Source organism: Spermophilus citellus (genome assembly GCF_964194105.1).
Source record: "Spermophilus citellus genome assembly, chromosome: 2".
Lineage (NCBI taxonomy): Eukaryota > Metazoa > Chordata > Mammalia > Rodentia > Sciuridae > Spermophilus > Spermophilus citellus.
The window spans coordinates 195,245,483-195,267,317 of record NC_138183.1 but is presented as its reverse complement, the minus strand read 5'-3'; the positions used below and the strand labels follow the sequence as shown (position 1 = coordinate 195,267,317).

Below are 21,835 nucleotides of genomic sequence, written 5' to 3'. Positions count from 1 at the left end.
GCTTATTTGGGTAAAAAAATAAGACAAATGCTAGATATATTTTTATTTTAGCAAGAAATCTGAGAAAATCTCTTATAATTTCATGACAAAATGGAGGAACAGAGAATGGAAAAGAATTACAGCTGTGAATGTAGAATAACACATCAAAATTGTCCTGAATGTGTGTTCTAGGACTCTGTAGTTAATAGCCTTCATAAACATTTTAATCTGAAAAAGTACATAATGGCAGAGATCTTGTTTAACTTGTCAATGTCTAAAACAGTGCCAGTACACAGATCAATAAATGGTTTTGAATAAAAAATCCACAGAGAGCCTATTCACTAAATTTGCAGAGCTACAAAATTTGAGTTAATATTTTCGTCTGTATTTCATGAGGAAAATGATAGCCTTTTCTAATATTTTTGTTGACTGTCTACATACCTTATGTAGGCTGGCTGGAATAAGAGCTAAAAAGAATGCAGAGTTAGACTAAAGGGAAAAATACATACAAAGAAAAGAAAATATTATAAGAAAAGCAAAGAAAAGATCAGATCTAGAACAGGGTTGGAAACTATTGCTTATGGGCCAAATTCTGCCTGCTGCCTATTTTTGTAAATAAAGATTTATTGAAACACACACAATGCCCTTTAGTTTGTACACTGTGCATGTTTTCTCCTGTCTTAAATGGTTGAGCTGAGAAGTCACAACCAAGACCAACTGGTCAACAAAGCTTACAATGTTTACTATTTGACTCTTTCCAGAAATAATATGTTGAATATGAGTATAACTTTGGAGAGAAATATTAGAATACAAAGCTACAAAATCTGCAGGTTGTGGAAACCAATGTGACAGCAGAAGTTGGACTGATAGACTCATAGCCCTGAGATTCTGTGAAATAAAAAATTTCCTGGCCCGGCATGATGGTGCATGCCTGCAGCTCAGGAGGCTGAGGAGGGAAGATTGCAAGTTCAAAGCCATCCTGTCTCAAAATAAAAAATAAAACGGGCTGGGGATGTAGCTCAATGGTAGAGTGCTTGCCTTGCATGCACAAGGCTATGGGTTCGATCCCTGGTACAACAACAACAACAACAACAACAGCAAAAATTCCTGAACACTGCTAGAATCCTAAGAGCAAATAAGAAGGTACTCAAAGAATCCCCTCCTTCCTTCCTGGTTCTGCCTTCTCACAAATGCTCCTCCTTGATTTTTGGTGCGAGCACCTGAACAGAAAAAAGACAGATATTGCAGGTGAAGAGGCTGGGGGAGTGCTAAGTTTGAGTGAGGAAAAGTTCAGCCCATAAGTTGAGTTTCCACATATTAGGCAACAAATATAGGGCTAGTTTGGTACTCCCAAAATTCTCCTGTTTGAAACATAAAATGAATATAATTCCTCCAGCTCAGTGGAAAATCCAAGGAGGCACAGGTCACGGCCTGCACATGGAACTGTCAGCTGGAGAGGAGAGAGCAGTAAAGTAACCATAGAACAGGCCAAGATTTAGGGAACATTCAAAAAAGCAGCTGAGGGCAGGCTGTGATTATTGACTATGACAGGGAAGTCTTGTGGAAGATGTCACCTCTGCAATGAAACCTTGACAGAAAGACCAGGTTTAGAGAAATAGAGAAATAGATGGGGAAGGATGACTTCACATTTCACATGAGCAGCAGTGCCCTGATGTTCTTGGACACTCCTCTCATGCCACTGACTTGAGAAACTTTCAGGAGCAGTAGTAACTTTCCTGCTGTGGGCCACACATACCCATGTCAGTCTGATGGTCTCACTGACAGCTCTGGGGTCTGAATGCATTGCTCTCCTTGTCTAACTCTCCCCCAGGGTTCAGGTTGACCCTCAGACAGTCAGCAAGGATGTCTGTTCTCCTGGTATCACTGCCAAATCTAAAGCAGCCCCTGCTGTGCTGCTCTACTCCTGGAAGTTTCAAAGGAATCTCAGTCTCTCTGAAAGAGCCAGAACAATTGGCAGGAAGCGGGGACAGTCTGCACAACCAAAAACTCAAATGTAAAACACTCATTTTTATCTGCAGCCAAAGCAATCTATCTTCTCAACTCCATTTTGGAAGAACTACTCACCAGTGCAATGTGGACTGACTTGCCCAGGTGCCTTCCAACATATAGGTGACCAAGACCTGGCACATCACCTCTTCTGTTCCAACTATCACCCACACAACATCACAATGACCCCATTTTATAAGCACAGACATTAAGGCACAAAGAAGGTTCACTATTTTTCCTAGATCACACAGTAAAGCAAGGGGCCAATCCCAGAACTCGGATTGTACATATCGAAAAAGAATTATTCAGTTCAGTATTTAGGGACTTCTGAGGTTGAGGAAACCAATAAGGCTGTTTTCTAGTTCTTGGGCAGTCTAAGTCTGCAGGAAGTAAAAGATGAGCAAATATATAGTTCATGAAGTTATTTAAATCTGCTCTACTGTCCACTCTTCTCAGGCTGCCCAGTTGAGGCACTTTCAGAAGAACACCAGGTGAAATGTGCCACAATTAGGTGATGAACTCAGGCTTCTGTTTCCTTTTCCAATCTTTTGAGGTGATTAAATTACAGAGCCAGAGGAACTGTGAAGGGCATGTATTCCAAGTCCTTTGAGTTATCCATGGGTTCCCAGAGATAAGGGACTTGCAGAATTGCTGGTAGTGCTGGCACAAAGCAAGATTGATGGAAACCATGGGAGAGAGCTCCCAGAGCAACAGGGTAGCCCATGCTTACCTTCCAAAGAATGGATTCCTTGGTCCTTGGCAGTCTTGTAAACACTGCTGAAATCATCTCCAAGATTTGGGTCAGCCCCAGCAGCAAGCAGGACCTGCACCACACTGGAAGAAACCAGAAAGACAGAAGTATCAAAAGCAGTAAAGGCTCACGAGGCAGACTCAGATCTGGAAGCATGTTTGGGGACTAAGTCTGTCTCTGCTCATGTGAGTGGTACAGAGGAAAGAACACAAACTCTGGGAGTATAAAAGACAATGCAGGAAAATAGGTTTTGAAACTTATTGGTAAGAGGTTTGGGACAAATTACTTAACACCTTCCTAAGGCCCAATTTCCATAACTATGGGTTACGAACTTATTCATTCAACAAATACTTATCAAATGCCTACTATGTCTTAGTCACTATCCTAGATGCTGGGGTCCATGCTCATATGAGGCTGACAGTCTGCTGGGAAGAAAATTGCAAAGCATAAAATTAAAGTTAAGTGTGATAAAGATTGTGATGGGAGAAATACTATGTGCAGAAAAGGGGAAAAGGGGAGGGAATCAAGGAAGGCCTCCAAGCAGAATGTCACCAAGAGAGCAGAACAGGGATTTTCAGCGCTTGCTGCACGCGCCGCCCCCCCCCCCCATCAATTTGAACTAAATTATTATCCATCTGTGAAAATAGATTTCACAGAAGATGAAAAAAAAAACAGGTGAAATATTACAGCACCTAAGTAAAGCAGAAAAATAAGAAACACACTGAAGGTAGGAAGATCAGTTTTACTTTACTCCTGTCACCCACTCCCAAATTGAGGCAGCACAGAATGGAGATATATCTTTCATGTGTGGGAAGGAAAGAAAGGAAACTGAGAACTGGTCATTACCTTGAACCCTGAAACTACTCCCTCTACTGTAAAATTCAGTAACATACAGTCCCCATGGCTCCAGACTCCAAGGCCAAAACCTCAGGAAAAGTCTTCATGCCCCGATGCCAAGCCAAGTAACACAGTCCCAGGCTCTAAGTCTGTCCTGCTACAGACAGGGTTTGACCTATGTATGGCCAAGCCAACCTTAGCAGCCCCAGGCTTCAGAGCAGCCCCAGCACCAGGACAGCTCCCACAGACTCAAGCTCTAGGCCCACCTTGTAGATTCATTATCCAGGATTGAGCTGGACCCCAAGAACTTGGACATCTGGCCTACTCTAGCACCCTTAGAGCCTTAGTCATCAGGTGGGCAGCGTGGACCCACACATGCTTTCTTAGTACAGGGATAGCCCCTGCAGCTCCAGGCTCTAGCCTAGCCCAGAGCCAAGCTGGTTCATACAGCCAAAAGCTTCAGGCCTATCTCAGTACCAGTAGACACAAGTACCAAGCTTTCCCAATCTCAGTCTGGTCCCTACAGCCCCACACTCCAGGCTGGTCTCTGAAGCCCCACACTCCAGCAGATCCAGAATGCAGGCCTAGCACTAGCCTAGTCCCAACAGATCCAGGTTCTAGGACTACCCTTGTGGACCTAGGTTCCTGGACCTAGGTTCCCCAAAAGTCCCAGGACCTAGATCAGTCTTCACAGACCTAGCCTCTAGGCTAGCACCTGCATACCCAGGCTCCAGAACAACATCCATGATTCCAGGCTTTAAAACAGACTCAGTAGATCCAAACTCCATACTTTTCCAGCACCATACCAATCCTAGATTATAGGCTGGTCCCCATGGACCTAATCTCCAGTGGATCCAAGTCTAGGCCTGCTCTAGGACAAACCCTTTAGATTCCAGGAACCAGACTGGATCCCATGGACTCAGCCCCTGTGGATCCAGGTGCCAGGTTCATTCTAGTGGCAGGCCAGCCCTTGCAGATTTAGGCTCCAGATCCACCCCAGTATAAGGTCAGTCCTTGTGGACCCAGGTTTTCAGGCTAGGCCATGTAGATAGAGGCTCCAGGCCCAACCAACTGACCTTGGTGCCAGGCCTACACACTTATTCAGGCCCCATGTCAGCCTGCCTGTGGGCTCCAACAACAAGCTCACCACAGACTGCACAGGATGGCCTGCCCAGAATCTCTGGAAGAGTTGACTGGAGAAGGGCTTTTACAGAAAAAGCCAGTCTTTAAGATTGAAATTACTCCTTACATCTTTCAAATTACAGCCAGCAGGCTGAGGCTGCAGACTCAGTGGTATAGTGCTTGCCCTGCATGTGTGAGGCACTGGGTTAGATCCTTAGCACCACATAAAAATAAATAAATAAATAAAGCAAAGGTATTTAAAAAAAATGTGCAGCCACCAATTCATGGCCATAAGGATCAAGAACAATCAGGAAAATGTGACCATCACCAAACAACAAAATAAAGGAACAGTAAGTAATCCTACAGGAATAGAGATTCATGATCTGCCTGGCAAAGAATTTAAAATAAATATTTTAGGAACCTCAACAAAAATCAAGAAGGTAGAATGTATTTTCTCTTCTAAGTTTGTTAATTTTGTTCAGAGAAGCAAACCAGTGAAATAGAAAATGATCAAAATAAAAAATGTCACTTACAATGAAATTTTAAATAGCCAAATCTGGAGCTGAAAAATACAATGAATAGAATGAAATGGAAAATGCAACACAGGGCACCAGCAACAAAATGGATCAAGCATAAGAAATAATCTATTAGCTTAAAAAAGAGAAAAAAGAAAGGATGAAGAAAGTTTACAGAATTTATGGGAAGGCATCAAAAGAGCCAAATTATAATAGTTCAAGAAGGAGAAAAAATAGACAAAGTGGGTAGAAAGCCCATTTAAAGAAATAACAGAGCTAGGGATGTAGCTCAGTGGAAGAGCACTTGCCTACTAAGTGCGAAGCCCTGGGTCAATCCTAACACTGAAATTAAGAATTAAAAAAGGCAAAGACAGGATCTTGAAAGCAGTAAGAGAAGAGGCAGTATACAATAAGGCTAACAGCAGAGTTTTTGGCCAAATCCTTGCAGGTCACAAGAACAGTGGTGAAGTAAAAGTAAAAGAAAAAAGAAAAACATGAAGGCCATGAAACTTCCTTCAAAGAAAAAAATGTCAATGAAAAATACCATACTCAGCAAAGCTGTCCTTAAGATATGAAGGTGAGATAAAGATTTTTTCAGACAAACAAAAGCTGATTTAGTATGTCATCACCATACTAAATGGTGACCTGTCTTATAAGAAATGCTAAATTCTTATTCAAATTGAACTGAATTCAAATTGAAAAAGAAAAATGCTAATAAGTAACACAAAAACATATGAGGTATAAAACTCATTGGTAAAAATAAGTATACAAATTCAAAATAATACTGCAATGGTGATGTTCAAATTACTGATATCTTTAGTATGAAAGTTAAAAGACAAACTATTAAAAAAACAATTATAAATCTAAGGGATACACAATATAAAAAGATGTCAATTGCGACATCAAAACCAAAATGTATTCGGGGGTGTGTGGGATAAAAGCTCAGGGTTTTTGTATATGATCAAAGTTAAGTTGTAATCAGCTTAAAACAGCCTGTTATGAAAAGCCTAATGGTAACCACAAAACAAAAACCTATAGTAGATACACAAAAGATAGAAAATATTAAAGAAAATCACACAATCACAAAGAATACAGCAAGAGACGAAGAAAGGCACAAAGATCTACAAAACAACGGGGGGCGGGGGGAAGAAAAGAAAACCAAGTGGCAGGTAAGTCTTTACCTATCAAGAATTATCTTGAACGTAGATAGATCAAATTCGATAGACAAAGAGTGACTAAATAGATTAAAAAACAAAACCTAAGCATATGACGTCTACAAGAGACTTACTTCACCTGAGGAAAATACAGAGTGAAGGTGTGAGGGATGTAAAAAGATAGTTCATGTGAACAGAAATCAGAAGATAGCAGGAACAGTTATGTTTATAACAGATAAAATGCATTTTAAGCTGAAATCTGTAAAAAGAGGTAAAGAAAGTTATTATATAGTGATAAAGGGGTCAGTTAATCAAAAGATTTAACCATTATAAATACATATGTACCCAACATCAAAGCACCTATGTAATAAAACAACTATTAACAGACCTAAAGGGAGAGAGAAACTATAATATAATAATAGGAGGGGACTTAAAATACCTCACTTTTAGCCACTGATAGATCATCATTGAGATAATCAATAAAAAACCACTGAATTTAAACTATACTTTATACCAAATAGACCTAATAAATTACACAGAACATTCCATCTAATAGTAACAGGATACACACTGTTCTAAAAGTGCACACAGACCATTCTCTAGGCTTAAATCAAACCAAGTATCTTTGTGGATACAGACCAAGGAGAGGGATAGTTGGGCCAAATGGTGGTTCTATTCCCAATCTTCGAAGGAATCTCCATACTGCTTTCCATATTGGCTGCATCAATTTGCAGTCCTACCAGCAGTGTATGACTGTACCTTTTTTTCCCACATCCTCGACAATACTTATTGTTGTTTGTATTCTTAATAGCGGCTGTTCTGACAAGAGTGAGATGAAATCTTAAAGTAGTTTTGATTTGCATTTCTCTAAGTGCTAGTGATAGTGAACATTTTTTCATATATTTGTTGACTGATTACATATCATCTTCTGAGAAATGTCTGTTCATGTCCATGGCCCATTTATTGGTTGGGTTATTTGTTTTTTTGGTGTTTAGCTTTTTGAGTTCTTTACATACCCTAGAGATTAGTGCTCTATCTGATGTGTGAGGGGTAAAAATTTGCTCCCAAGATGTAGGCTCTATATTTACCTCAGAGATTGTTTCTTTTGTTGAAAAGAAACTTTTTAGTTTGAATCTATCCAATTTATTGATTCTTGATTTTAATTCTTGCACTATAGGAGTCTTATTAAGGAAGCTGGGGCCTAATCCAACATGATGGAGATTAGGGCATACTTTTTAAACAGCATACTACAGGGACACAGCCACATCAATGTTTATAGCAGCACAATTCACAATAGCTGAATTATGGAACCAAACTAGATACCCTTCAATAGATGAATGGATTAAAAAAATGTGGCATATATACACAATGGAATATTACTCAGCAATAAAAGAGAATAAAATCATGGCACTTGCAGGTAAATGGATGGAGTTAGAGAAGATAATGTTAAGTGAAGTTAGCAATCCCAAAAAACCAAATGCTGAAGGTTTTCTTTGATATAAGGAGGCTGATTCATAGTGGGATAGGGAGAGGGAACATGGGAAGAATAGATGAACTCCATATAGGGCAGAGGAAGGGGGCATGGGTTATTAATGATGGTGGAATATGATGATCATCATTATCCAATGTACAGGTATGAAGACATGAATTGGTGTGAACATACTTTGCATACAACCAGAGATATGAAAAATTGTGCTCTATACATATAATATGAATTATAATGCCTTCCATTATATATATATAAATATATGAAATTTATATATGAAATTATATATAAATATATATATATTTATATATAATTTCATATATAAATTTTAAAAAATTAATTTAAAAAATCTATAAAATTCAAAAGAAAAAAAAGTATCTTTTTGGACCATAATGGTATAAGCCTAGAAATCAGTAACAGGAGAAAATTTCAGAAAATTCATGAATACAAGATGAATCAAACAATATGCTCCAGAATAAACAATAGTTCAATAAAAAAATTAAAAGGGAAATTAGAAACTATCTTGAGACAAATGAGAATAGATGAGATGCAGCCAAAGCAGTTCCAAGAGTGAAGCTAATAAGTAATAAATGTGCTCATTGAAAGAAGAGAAAGATTTCAAATAAACAAACTAACATCATACCTCAAGGATCTACAAAAACAACAAATTAAGCCCAAAGTTAGAAGAAAGGAAATAATAAAGACTGGGAGGAGGGGAAGTAAATGAAATAGAGACTGGAAAAGTGACAGAAAGGTCAATGAAATGAAGAGTTGTGTTATGGTTTGGATGTGAGATGTCTCCCAGAAGCTCATGTGTGAGACAATGCAAGAAGGTTCAGAGCAGAAATGATTGGGTTCTAAGAGTTTTAGCCAATCAGTGATTTAATCCCCTGATAGGGATTAACTGAGTGGTAACTGAAGTGGTAGGGTATGGAGGAGCAGGTGGGAATTAGGGTGTAGCTTTGGTATATATATTTGTATCCAGGGATAGGAGTCTCTCCTTCTTGATCACCATGGTGTGAGCTGCTTCCCTTTGCTACCCTCTTCCTCCACGATGTTCAGCCTCATCTCCAGCCCTGAGGAATGAAGCCAGCCTTCTATAGAGCAATACCTTGAAACTGTGAGCCCTCAAATAAACTTCCTCCTCTATGGTTGTTCTGGTCAAATCTTTTAGTCACAACAGCAAAAAAGCTGACTAAAACAAATTGGAAAAGACAAGTAAAATTGATAATCTAAGAAAAAAGGGAGAACACTCATATAAATAAAACCAGAAATAAAAGAGGAGACATTATAACTGATGCCACAGAAACACAAAGGATCCTAAGAGATGACTATGGATAATTATACACCAACAAACTGGATAACCTAAGAGAAACATATAAATCTTAGGCATATTCTACCTATGAAGACTTAATCATAAAGAAATAGAAAATTGGAACTGACTAAAAACAAGATCACTGAATCAGTAATACGAAGTTTCCCACTGAAGAAAAGCCCAGAACCTGATAGCTTCACTGCCAAATTCTACCAAATATTTAAGAAGAACTAATACCAATACTTTCTAAACTCTTCCAAGATCTGAACAAGAGGGAATATTTCCAAACTCATTTTATGTGACCTACATTACTCTGACACCAAAGCCAGAGAAGGTTACTTACATAAGAAAATTACAGGCCAATATCCCTGATAAACATAGAAATAAAAATTCTTCATAAAATAACAATTAAATTCAACAGCACATTAAAAGGATTGTTTATATGACCAAGTGGGATTATCCCAGGAATACAAGGAGCGCTCAACATGCACAAATCTATATAGGTAATATATCGCACTGACAGAATGAAAGACAATACTTATATACTCATCTAAATAGGTAAACAAAAGGCATTTGAAAAATTCAACATTCTTTCATGATAAAAGCTCTAGCAAAATAGGAACAGAAGGAATGTACCTAAACACAATAAAAGCCAGGTATGACAAACCCACAGCTAGCATCATAGTCAAACACTGAGAAAGTTTTTCCTTTAAGATCAGCAACAAGACAAGGATGCTTATTCTCACCATTCCATTCAACACAGTACAGAAAGCCCTAGCTACACCAATCAGGAAAGAGAAAGAAGTAAAAGGCACTCAAATTGGAAAGAATTTAAATTGACTGTTTGAAGATTGCATGATTGTATATTTGGAAAACCCTAAAGATTCCTCAGGGGAAAAAATTGTTAGAACTAATAAATGAATTCAGTAAAGTTGCAAGATATATAATCAATATATAATCAGTAAAATTTCTATACACTAACACCCATATGAAAAAGAAATCAAGGAAATGATACCATTTATAATAGGTATAAAAAATAAAATACTTAGGAATAAATTTAAGGAAGTGAAAGACATATATTGAAACCTATAAAACAATGATGGAAGAAATGGAAGACACAAATAAAAGGAAAGATATATGGTACTCACGGATTGGAAAAATTAATATGTTTAAAATATCCATACTATTCAGTGAACTACAGATTCAATGTAATCCCTATCAAAATTTGAATGACATTTTTCACAGAGATAGAAAAAAATAGTCCTAAAATTTGTGTAGAACCACAAAATACCCTGAATAGTCAAAGCAATCTTGAGCAAAAAGAACAAAGCTGGAGGTATCACATTATCTGACCTCAAAATAGATTACAAAGCTATAGTGAAAAAAACAGAATGGTACTGGCACAAAAACAGACACAGAGACTAATGGAGTAGATAAAGAGCCTAGAAATAAATCCACACATTTATGGTCAATTGACTTTCAACAAAGGTGCCAAGAACACACAATGGGGAAAGGACAATCTCTTCAATAAATAGTGTTGGAAAAACAGGGTATCCACAAACAGAATGAAAAGATATTCTTGTCCGAAAACATATAAAAACATCAACTTAAAATGGATTAAGCAAGGGACTGGAGTTGTGGCTCAGTGGTAGAGCACTTGCCTAGCATTGGGTTCAATCCTCAGCACTGCTTATAAATAAATAAATAAAATAAAATAAAATATCCATTTACAACTAAAAATATTTTTTTTAAAAAATGGATTAAGCAAAACCTAATAATTTGATAAGACTTGAAACTATGAAACCACTAAAGGAAAACACAGAGGACAAGCTCCGTGACATTGGTCTGGGAAATGATTTTTTTATATGACCTCAGAAACACAGGCAACAAAACCAAAAATAGAAAAATTGAATTACATCAAACTAAAAAGCTATTGCACAGCAAAGAAAACAACTGACAGAGTAAATGGACAACCTATAGAATGGGTGAAAACATTTTTAAACCATACATCTGATTAAAAAAATCTAATATCTAAAACATATACAGAACTCAACTCAATAGCAAGATATAACCCAATTAAAAATGGGCAAAAGACCAGAATAGATTTTTCTCCAAAGAAAACAAACGAATGATCAACAGGCATATGAAAAAAATGTTCAACACTACTAATCTTCAAGAAAAAGCAAATTAAAATTTACTGAGATATTACCTCACCCATGTTATAACGACTATTATCAAAAAGATAAAAGAAAAATGTTGGCAAGGATATTGATAAAGGGAACCTGTGAACCCTGCTGGTGGGAATGTAAATGAATAGTCATTTATGGAAAACATGGAGATTCCTCAAAAACTAGAAACAGAACAACCACGAGTTAGCAGTCCTATTACTGGGTATATACCCAAGGGAAATGAAATCAGTATGTTGAGAAGATACCTGTACTCCTATATTCACAAGAGCCAAGATATAGAATCAACCTAAGAGTCCATCAGCAAATGAATGGATAAAGAAAATGTGGTGTATATGTATTGCCATTGGCCTTTAATAAGAAAATCCTGTCATTTGTGACAGGGTGAATCTGGAGGACTTAATGTCAAGTGAAAACAAGCCAGGCACAGTGATCTTATACATGAAAAAAAAAAAAAAAAAAAAAAAAAAAAAAAAAAAAAAAAAAAACCTATAGAAGCAGTACAGAATGGTGGTTCCCAGAAGCTGGGGCTAGGGGAGGGAGGTTTGAGAGATGTTGGTCAAAGGATACAAAATTTCATTCAGATAGTTGAAATAAGTTCAAGAGATCTTATGATATAAAACATACAAAATGGTGAGATAATAACAATGTATTAACCCTTGAAAACTGCTGAGTAAATCATTAATGTTCCCACCACACACACACACACACAAAATGGCAAGTAGGTACATTAATACACATTAATTAGCTCAATTTAACCATTCTACAATATAAACATATTTTAGAACATGTTGTGCATAATAAATAATTTTGGTCAATTAAAAAAAAATGAGTAGCCAGGTGCCTTCAGTCCCAGATACTCAGGAGGCTGAGGCTGGAGGATCACTTGAGCCCAGAGCCCAAGACTTCCAGGGTAGCCTGGACTACATTATGAGACCTTTTTATTCCCTCACTACATCTGCCACCCCCTAGCAAAAAATAAAATAAAATAAAATAAAATAAAATAAAATAAAAATAAAGAAAGAAACAAATGGAAGGAAAGCCTCTCAGAGGAAGAGATCTTTAAGACTTGAAGCAGCTAGCCAGAATAGGAAGGGAGTAAAGTGGAAGGACACAATACATCCTGGAGGCAAAAGATCACAATGCTTTACTGAAGAAGGAAGGAACTCGAGTTGAGAGGATAAGAATAACAGTGGGAGATGAAGGCAGAAGTGACAAGATCATATATGTTTTCTTCCTCATTACAAAAAAAAAGTGTATATTTTTAAAAATTCAGACCATATTAAAAGATCAAAATTAAAAATTGAAGGTCTCCCCTTTTATCCATCTCCTTAATCTAAATTCCAAGAGTAACTACTATTTATAGTTTGGTGTATTTCTTCCCAAATCTTTGCAATTAGAAAAAAAAAAAAATCACTCCAGTGGCTTTCTGAGAATGGACTGTAAGAAGTAAAACCAAAGGCAGAGACTCCACAGGGTTATAGCACTTGGCCTAAGAAGTGTTCCATGTATGTAGCTTCCCTTCTTTTTTCTTGTATTATGTAATGTTCCTGCTAATACTTTCTTTCCCCCCCCCCCCTCAAATAAAAAAAGAGTTCATGTACACTATAATAAACCATAAAATATTGAAAACCCAAAGAAAGTGTTTTAGACTACATAACATCCTTCTAATTTTTTTTTTTAAAGAGAGAGTGAGAGAGGGGAGAGAGAGAGAGAGAGAGAGAGATTTTTTTTTAATATTTATTTATTTTTTTAGTTCTTGGCAGACACAACATCTTTGTTGGTATGTGGTGCTGAGGATCGAACCTGGGCCGCACGCATGCCAGGCGAGCGCGCTACCGCTTGAGCCACATCCCCAGCCCTCCTTCTAATTTTTCAATGAATATTTATTTACAAAAATGGGATCATGTATAAACTTTCTCTCTGAACACAACCCTCCATGTATTAAAGTCAACAACACTGTTTTACATGGCTATATAGTATTCCACTATAAGATCATCCTTTATTTAACCAATCCCATATTGTAAAACATTGTTTTTAATATTCCAATGACACAATATCTTGGATTATTTCCTTTGGATAAATTACTATGAGATAAAAGTTCTAGGTTAAAAGTGTAAGCATATTTAAGAGTTCTGCTAAATGTTACTAAATTACTGTGGTTATTCTGCATCTGATCTAACATACTTAGGTAAGTCTCTTGTGTTTATTACATTACCTTAAAGGATTTAAAAATTACTTTCACAGATAATTTATCAAGAATATAGATTAAGAGCTCAATAAAAAGTGAGAAGGGTCTCTAAACAGTTAAAATCTATGTTTAAAGTACAATGCCAAGTTTTCACTTGGCGCTCATTACTCTTAGTTTATATACAGTTTGGAGTATGACTGGCATTAATCTTCTGTTTCCTAGAAGGTTAAAAGCCATGTGTGGCTCAGAGGTTAAAAATACTAGCTGTAAAAGCTGGGACAATTTGAACATTAAAATGAGTGACAGTAATGGATTGTAGCCCATTATGATTGCACATGTTTAATTTACGTAATTATAATTAAAACACATCAAGTAAAATAACTTTCTATGAATCTACACTGAAAATAAATTATTAAATAAATGGGGAAAAGGGAAATCTCTTCCTTCCCACAGAATGACAACTAATAATTGTAGAAGGAACGATGAAATCAGATAATCATCATTTTACAACCTCATAGTAATAATCAGGAATAAGACATGAATTATCATATGGCTATATTAATGCCTAAAGAGTGCTTACAACAGTGCCTGACATATAATTGCTGTTCTCAACAAACTTTAATTATTATCACTATGTACTTGAGCCTATGGCTGGGCTTCAGGAAGCCAAAGGAAGTATGAACTAAGACACTTAAATTGGAAAGATATTTTATAACAAGCACAGAGAGACATGGAGTCAAATCAAACCTCTATTATTCACTGATGACATGATCTTGGACAAATTACTAGACCTCTGAGCCTCAGTTTCTTTACTAGAAAAATAGAGATAATGATGCTACCCTAGCAGGTTGTGAAAGAATTATGTAAAGCTCATCATGCCTGTTACATTAAAAAAAAGTGTTCTCTCCCCCCCTTATGTGTATACACACACACACACACACACACACACACACACACACACACATGCTGTCTTTCCTTTGTCTATATAATCACAGCAACAACAATACGAATCTGTGCCATGGGTGGGATCAGATCTCTACACCTGGCTATTTCCAGGATGTATGTTGGCACAGCCCTTGTTAAATAGGATAGCTCTTCTATATTCTGCACAAGTTGATATGTAAAATCCAAGTGAGAAGAGTTTGTCGATCTAAACTCAAAGGGACATAATTTGGTTAATCCTCAGCTGCTGTGTCCAATCACTATTCAATCACACCCCTTTTCCATGGCAGGCTGTCCCTCCAGGCAGACAGTGTCACTAACTGTGCTACCTGTGCTTCTCCAGGTTCGTGAGTATTGATTCCATCTGTCCAATTTGCAGGCTGCGAGATGTGTCCAAGCAACCACGTATGCTGCCCTCGGCCCTGGAGGGCAGACAGTGGTCTGGCAGGATGGGGAGAGGAGAGTGACTAGGATCGGCCCTGGGGCTGCTAACCCAATCAAAGGAAATGGGCAATTCACTTCACAAACTTGGAGGCTAAAGAGGGTTAGCAATCCCAGATAGTGACTCATTCTGTAACCTTAGAGAAGATTCCTTTCACTTTTAATAAAACTCAAAAGGCAGCAGCCCATCATGGGATACAGATAGGACTAAAGGAATCATGGCTACTCCATTGCCAACCATGGCACTAAACACCTTGTCAGATGACTTACAGGTTTTTTTCTCCAACAGCCATCACATACAAAGCATCTAATCCAAAAAGATCAGGGCCTTCTTGGAGACACTAGAGCACTACATGAGTATGGTTCACAACTAGCTTTGATGACTGAAAGATGCTCACCAGAACTAGGGGCTACCTCAGGACAGAAAAATAGTAAGAAGCTAGCAAGGTTAGAGAAAATACAGGAAGATGGCTAAAAACAGGGTTAGTAGTAGGCCTGGACTAGGAATTACAAAGAAATTCAGTCAAACAGAACCAGGAGCCAGGCACCAGCCAGCGGAGGTGTCTGTAAGACAGAGTAAAAAGCCAGATCAATGGGGTAAAACAGTAGATTATAAACTAAAGAAACAGCCAGAAATCAAGGAATACACTTGGTATGAGAAGTTAAGGCAAAGCAAAAGCAGCCTCCAGGAGCAAATGAGCAGTGAGGAGACATCAGAATTGAAGTAGTTTCTGCTTCTTTTGCTTTCTGCTAAAGCAGAAAGAAACATATATGGGAAAAGTGATGGACATGGGGAGGTGGTGAGAGAACCCACCTGGCTGACATGTGGAGCACAGGATCAACAATAAGAATAGAAGCCAAGGCACAAAGGTAGGCAGGCACTGCTATCAGAGTGATTCACTAAAGGACAAATGAAACTCTCCCTTGTTCTGGTGATGGCACACTGGCTGACACATTGCGGAATTAGATTTAGGTTTACTGCCTTAAATTTGAGTAGCTAGTACCAAATGGGCTGTGGTATAGAACTAGGTTTTTGTGGTTCTTAACAGCTGGATTAAAGGAGGCAGAGTACACTATTCCACTCAATTATGTTTTTCCATAACAGAAAACATCTCCACTCAGAACTACTCCATAGGTACTCACTGTGCAAAGGCTTAGGAAGATTGGCAGTTCTCTTGAGCCAGCTCAGGATGTGGCCTCCAGTGAAGATATGCCTAAAAAATGCCACTACCAACTTCAAAGGCTAATCCCCACTTGCCCTATTTCCCTTACTAATTTGGGGAAGCAGAGAGTATCCATAGCTCAAGAGGTGTGCTATATTGCCCCTTACTTCTCTATCAGTTCTCAGGTAACTAACAGACAGTAGCACTTTGCTTCAACTCACATTTTAACAGAAATGCTAAGATTGGGAAGCCCAATCAAAAAGGGAGGCAAGGACATGAACAGTCAATTTCCAGAGAAGGAAACCAAAAATGGATTATAAGCCCATGATGAGATACTCAAACTCATTTGTTATTAGAGAAATGTAAATCAAAACAACAAGACATTACTTTAAATTCAACATATTGACAAAAGTTAGAAAGCTGAAAAGTGCCAAGTAGGGATCTGAAACTCTTCATGCAATATCAGGGTATACAGACTGGTACAGCCATTCTGAAAGCCAATCGTGGAGCACTTCACCAACTAAAGCACCTTACCCTGTGACACAGCACTTCTGCTCCTGAGTATTTATTTCCCAGAGAAATTCTTACGCAGGTCCATAAAAGGTAACACAGAGACTTCATCACAGACTTTGCAGCAGTGGGGAGTTGCAGGCAATCAAGTGTCTATCACTGGGGGAATGGATAAATTAAATGTGGAAGCAACACACTATGAAACAATGCAGCAGTAAGAAGCAACAGGCTGGATATATGTGCAGCAACAGGCTTAGATGATTTTTTTTTTAAAGAGAGAGTTTTAGAGAGTGAGAGAGAGAGAGAGAGAATTTTTAATATTTATTTTCTAGTTTTCGGTAGACACAACATCTTTGTTTGTATGTGGTGCTGAGGATTGAACCCGGGCCGCACGCACGCCAGGGGAGCGCGCTACCGCTTGAGCCAAATCCCCAGCCCTAAATTGAGAGAGAGAACTTTTTTTAAATTTTTTTTTTATTTTTTAGTTTTCGGTGGACACAACATCTTTTTTTTTTTTTAAGTGATGCTGAGGATCGAACCCAGCACCCTGCGCATGCCAGGCAGGTGCGTTACCGCTTGAGCCACATCCCTAGCCCTTGATTTTTTTTTTTTAAAGTCTGGAAATGTAGCACAAGCAAAGACCTGGGCTCAATCCCCAGGACCACACAAACAGTATGGCGGGGTACAGTGGTGCATACTTATAGTCCCAGATTTTCAGGAAGCTGAGGCAGGAGCTTGAAGCCAGCCTGGGCAACACAGTAAGACCACATCTTAAAATCAGTGAATCAATCCATCAGTGAATCAATAAATAAAGGATTCCCAATGCCCTTCCATTTATACATTAATTGAACTTGACCATTTGTTCCAGAAAGTTATTCTTTCTAGGAAATCTCTCAATTATAAAACTTCCCATCTGGTGTTGGGGGCTGAAGAATTAAGGACCCAATAAAAACAATGAACTCCTTGAAGTTTACACCAAATCCCATTGAAAATGTCACTCCCCTGCTTCAACTGGTTGGTGCTCATTTACCTTCAGAGCGCCTTACTGACATCATCAATGCAACTGAGCCTTCTAACTCCCAGCCTGGTTCCTGTCCTTCCTCTCTGCCCGACACCCAGTACTCACCTCCATAGTATTGTATCATGATTGCCTGTTTACTAGTATTAGTTTTCCCCTACCAGTCTATAGGGCAAGAGCTGTGTCTCAAACTTATTTCTCAGCTCCTTCCTAGCACCTGGATCATAGTAAGCACTCAATAGATGTTTTCTGAATGAGTGCATGAATGAAAAATAAGTGAAAGAAATCACTATTTATTTATTTATTTTTTGGATAGAAAATGAGAGGAGGAGTAAGGAAGGTGCGCAGTCTTCTCCCATCTGAAGGTCCAAGCTAGGCTGGCAGGTAGTTAGTTGTAAAACCTCCAACTTCCTCTCCTGGGCTACAGGAAGTTCCCAGACAAAACTGAGAAAAGGAACAGGAGGGTGGTCCTTAAGTGGCAGCTCCTGAGAATCAAGGAACTCCATTTGGAGCCACAGCCAATTAATTTGTTGATCGGGCTGTAACTAGTTTAGAGTGGAAGCACATGTTGGAAAGCTGGCTGGCACTGACCTCAATGAGCTCTTCCTTTCAGGACAAGCGGGGGTTCCAATGCACTGGAAGGCAGTGACATCGATCCATGTTAAGGCTTTCTGATCTTGGTGGCTGCAGGGGCTTGGGGTCCTCACATTGTTCAGAGAAGAGCAAGGAAGTCTGTGGTATGAGCTGAGGTGGGTGATGGGCCAGGCACGTGTCAAAGACGGCTGGCCAGCAGCTGGAGTTGGTGAAGCAAGGAGGGCAGTGATCCCAGCTCCAGGTCGTCCCCCACACAATGTTGAGCTTCAGAAGATGCTGCTTCTCCTCCTCCCCTTACCCACCCCCACATCTAAAGCACAGTGTCACTATGATGAGTGTCACAGGCCTGAAGACAAAGAGTGACCTATTCTCAACCCAGTGCACACCTCAATGAGGGGAAGAAGCCAAGAGGTCACAGTTCAGGAGCTTTGCTAGAAAGTCAAATGAGCTGTATCTCATTCAGTAACCTGGTCTATTGGCTGGTCAGGAAAGCTGGGTGGCCTGACTAAAAGCATTGGCATGTGTTAACTCTAGAAGCCTGGTGGCATGGGAGCAGGAGCTGGGGAAAGAGAGGGCAGGGAGAACAGTTTCCTTAGGAAATGAATTAAGGATTAGGTAGCAGTTAGGGTACCCTGTGTCAAAATGTGGTTCAATTTCCTCAAATGAGGATAAAAATCTTTATTTACTTACCTCAAAATCAATAATCATTCATAACCATAATGCAGCCACAATATGTTAGATGTACAATGACTTCTTCAGAACCTTGTAACAACTTGCAATGAGATATTAGTTCCATTTTACAAATGAGTAAACTGAGGTTCAGAAAGATAACATGAATTACCCAGTGTTCACATTAAGTAAGTACAGGAACCAAGATTTAAATCCAGGACAGCCTGGGTCCAAACCTGATGCACAATTCCCTAAGCCATATAGGTGCTCCCCTATATGACCATCCAATAGTTTGTTTGACTACCCCAATGTTACTGAGCCCCAACTATGTACCAGGCAGTGTGGAAATTTCAGATGATAGTTAAAGCAAAGCAGGTCACAGCTAGCTGGGATAAAAGGGAGTATGACTGAGATGAACAAGGGTTAAAATCAGTGGTGGACCCAGACAAAGGTGATGTAATTAGGGGCAAGGTTCAAGGAAAGTGTCATATATTAAATAAAGAGCCAAGCAATCAAGATCACCATCATCACAGGCTTTCCAGGACAGTCCCAATTTTGTACACTCAATCTTGCTCTAAATATACTTCCATATTTTCCAATCTTTTATAACAATGTGTGGCCAGAACCTAGTTGTTAGGACTTCTTACTACAACATAGGCCTAGATTAGGATCGCTCTAGGCAAACAACCCATCAAAGTATGATGAGGCTGACATATCTCTTAGACTGTGTGAAATTAACAACAACAAAAAGAATATTAATAATAGCTTCAGATACCTATTATGTACTTCCTATATGCAGAAAGTTAAATGCACTAGCCAGTTTTATGTGCATTTTAAGCTTTGCAATGTAGCTGTTATTATTATTCCCCTTTTACAGATTAGGAAACTGAGAACTAGTAAGAGATAAAGTGAGTTTTTTTTCCCCTCAAAAAAAATCAGCAAAATTTTATTTGCTTCCATTCTTTTGCCATTCACACACACACACACACAAAAAAAAAAAAAAAAACAGAAGAAAGCAAAATGTTTTGAGTTTACAAAGATAAATGACCTCTTTACCCAGAGATCAAAACCTCAAATGAAAACAAGGAAGATAAAAGTACCCTCTCAGATAGAGTGAGGTTTATATCCAAGTATAGTCTCATTCCAGAGCCCCTGTTCTTCACTACCATGTTATATCAACTAGACTGTGTGCTCCCCAAAACATGGGCTGTGTCTTGATTTCCTCACGCACAGTGTCTTTATAGGACAATAGTATTTACTGAATCAATTCTCTTCTGGGACCTAGATGATGTACTGTTGACTCACGAAACTTTAAATTAGTTCCTAGGCTTTAAATTTCTTAGTACGGCTAAGTATTGCACCTTGGATTTTACAGTTGGTTTTTGGTTCTAATTATTGACTACTCCCTTTTTTGTTTGTTTGTTTATTTGTTTTTGGTGATGCTAGGGATTGAACCTAGTGTCTTGCACATGCTAGGCAAGTGCTCCTCACGGAGCTATCCCATTAGCCCCCTGTTAATTTTTATCAACACAGATTTAACCATTGCTCTAGCCCATTGAGATAATTTTTTATATCCCCAATTCTTTCATCTAACATATCACTATGTCTACAAGTTTCATTTAATCTGCCAATTTGCTTGGTACTTATCAATGACCTCAATGAAATCAGTGATATAACTACTTAATAGAACAGAATCCCATGGCTCACCACTTGAGTCTGCTCTCCAGTCTGCTGTCCATTCATATATAAACAATGAACCAGGTCATTCACCATTTATTAATCTGACTATTCTATTCCCCACATCATATTTTATTCATGTATATGTCGCAAAAGACAGCCAAATACTTTGCTGAAACCCAGGCACATCCACCATATCTGCTGCAGACCCCTGTCCCACCAGCCTGGCAGCTCTATTGAAACAAGCAGCTTATGGCACCACTGCTTTTAAAGAAAATGTCTTTTAAAGAAGAGGTACAGAGCTGGGTGCAGTGTTCATGCCTGTAATCCCAGCAACTTGGGAGGCTGAGGCAGGAGGACTGCAAATTTAAGGTCAGCCCTCAGCAAGTTAGTGAGATCCTGTCTCAAAATAAAAAATAAAAAGGACTGGGGATATTGTTCAGTGGTAAACCATCCTTAGTTACATTCTCAGTATTAAAAAAAAAAAAAAGAAGAAGGTACAGAGCAGGCACAGTGGTGTATACCTATAATCCCAGCAACTTGGGAGGCTTGAGGCAAGAGGATCAGAATTTACAGGCCAGCCAAGCAACTAAATGAGACCCTGTCTCAAAATAAAACTTAAAAAGGGGTGGGGGATAGGTCGGTGGTAGAACACTCCAGGGCTCAATCCCAAGTACCACAAAACAACAAGAACAACTCACTCTAAAAAGAAATGACCATTAGCAAAGAGAAAAGAGAGGCAACAGATTGAAAGAGGGCTGGGGATGCAGCTCAGTGGTAGAGCACTTGCCTAGCATGTGTGAGGCCCTGGGTTCTATCCCCAGTAACATGAAAGAAAGCAAAAAAGAAGACGTACGTGTCTGGAGTGCATCACAGTCCCTAGAAATGAACAGCCTTCCCCCAACAGCTGAACCAGATGAGAACTGGATGCTTTCCTGTCCCCAACTGACACTTTCTATGAAGAAAACACTAAACACAGAACCCCAGGACAAGATATGACACTGGAGTGGGGGAAAGGTACCCTGAGATTGTCACTTTAGGCAAATGAGCTGGCACTGCTTTCCAGGGAGCAGTATCTTGGGTTGCTGGAGGTCAAGGCATGCATCTGCCAAACTAGAAACGGGTGCATGCTGGAATTGGAATATCATTACTACAAAACAGGATTATCATGAACAACGATCCCAAATGGGATTAGAAATGATTCTTTGTTACTCAGAGATAATCGGCCATAGCAGCCGTGGTGGGAGAAACGTCAAACCCAGTACACTTTTCTGGGGG

The 21,835-nt window shown here is 38.8% G+C and overlaps 1 protein-coding gene across 4 annotated transcripts in view; it reads right to left on the bottom strand.

Annotated features, from left to right (window-relative positions):
- CLPB (ClpB family mitochondrial disaggregase) overlaps nucleotides 1-21,835 on the bottom strand; it is a 141,597-nt gene that overhangs the window by 83,860 nt on the left and 35,902 nt on the right. For all 4 annotated transcript variants that reach the window (XR_014020667.1, XM_081282334.1, XM_081282333.1 and 1 more), the window contains exon 4: nucleotides 2,717-2,820. Coding sequence is in view for 3 of the 4 variants with exons in the window: in XM_081282334.1 (XP_081138460.1) it covers nucleotides 2,717-2,820 (104 nt within the window). In the remaining variant the exon portion in view is untranslated. The remainder of the gene's footprint in view (nucleotides 1-2,716; nucleotides 2,821-21,835) is intronic.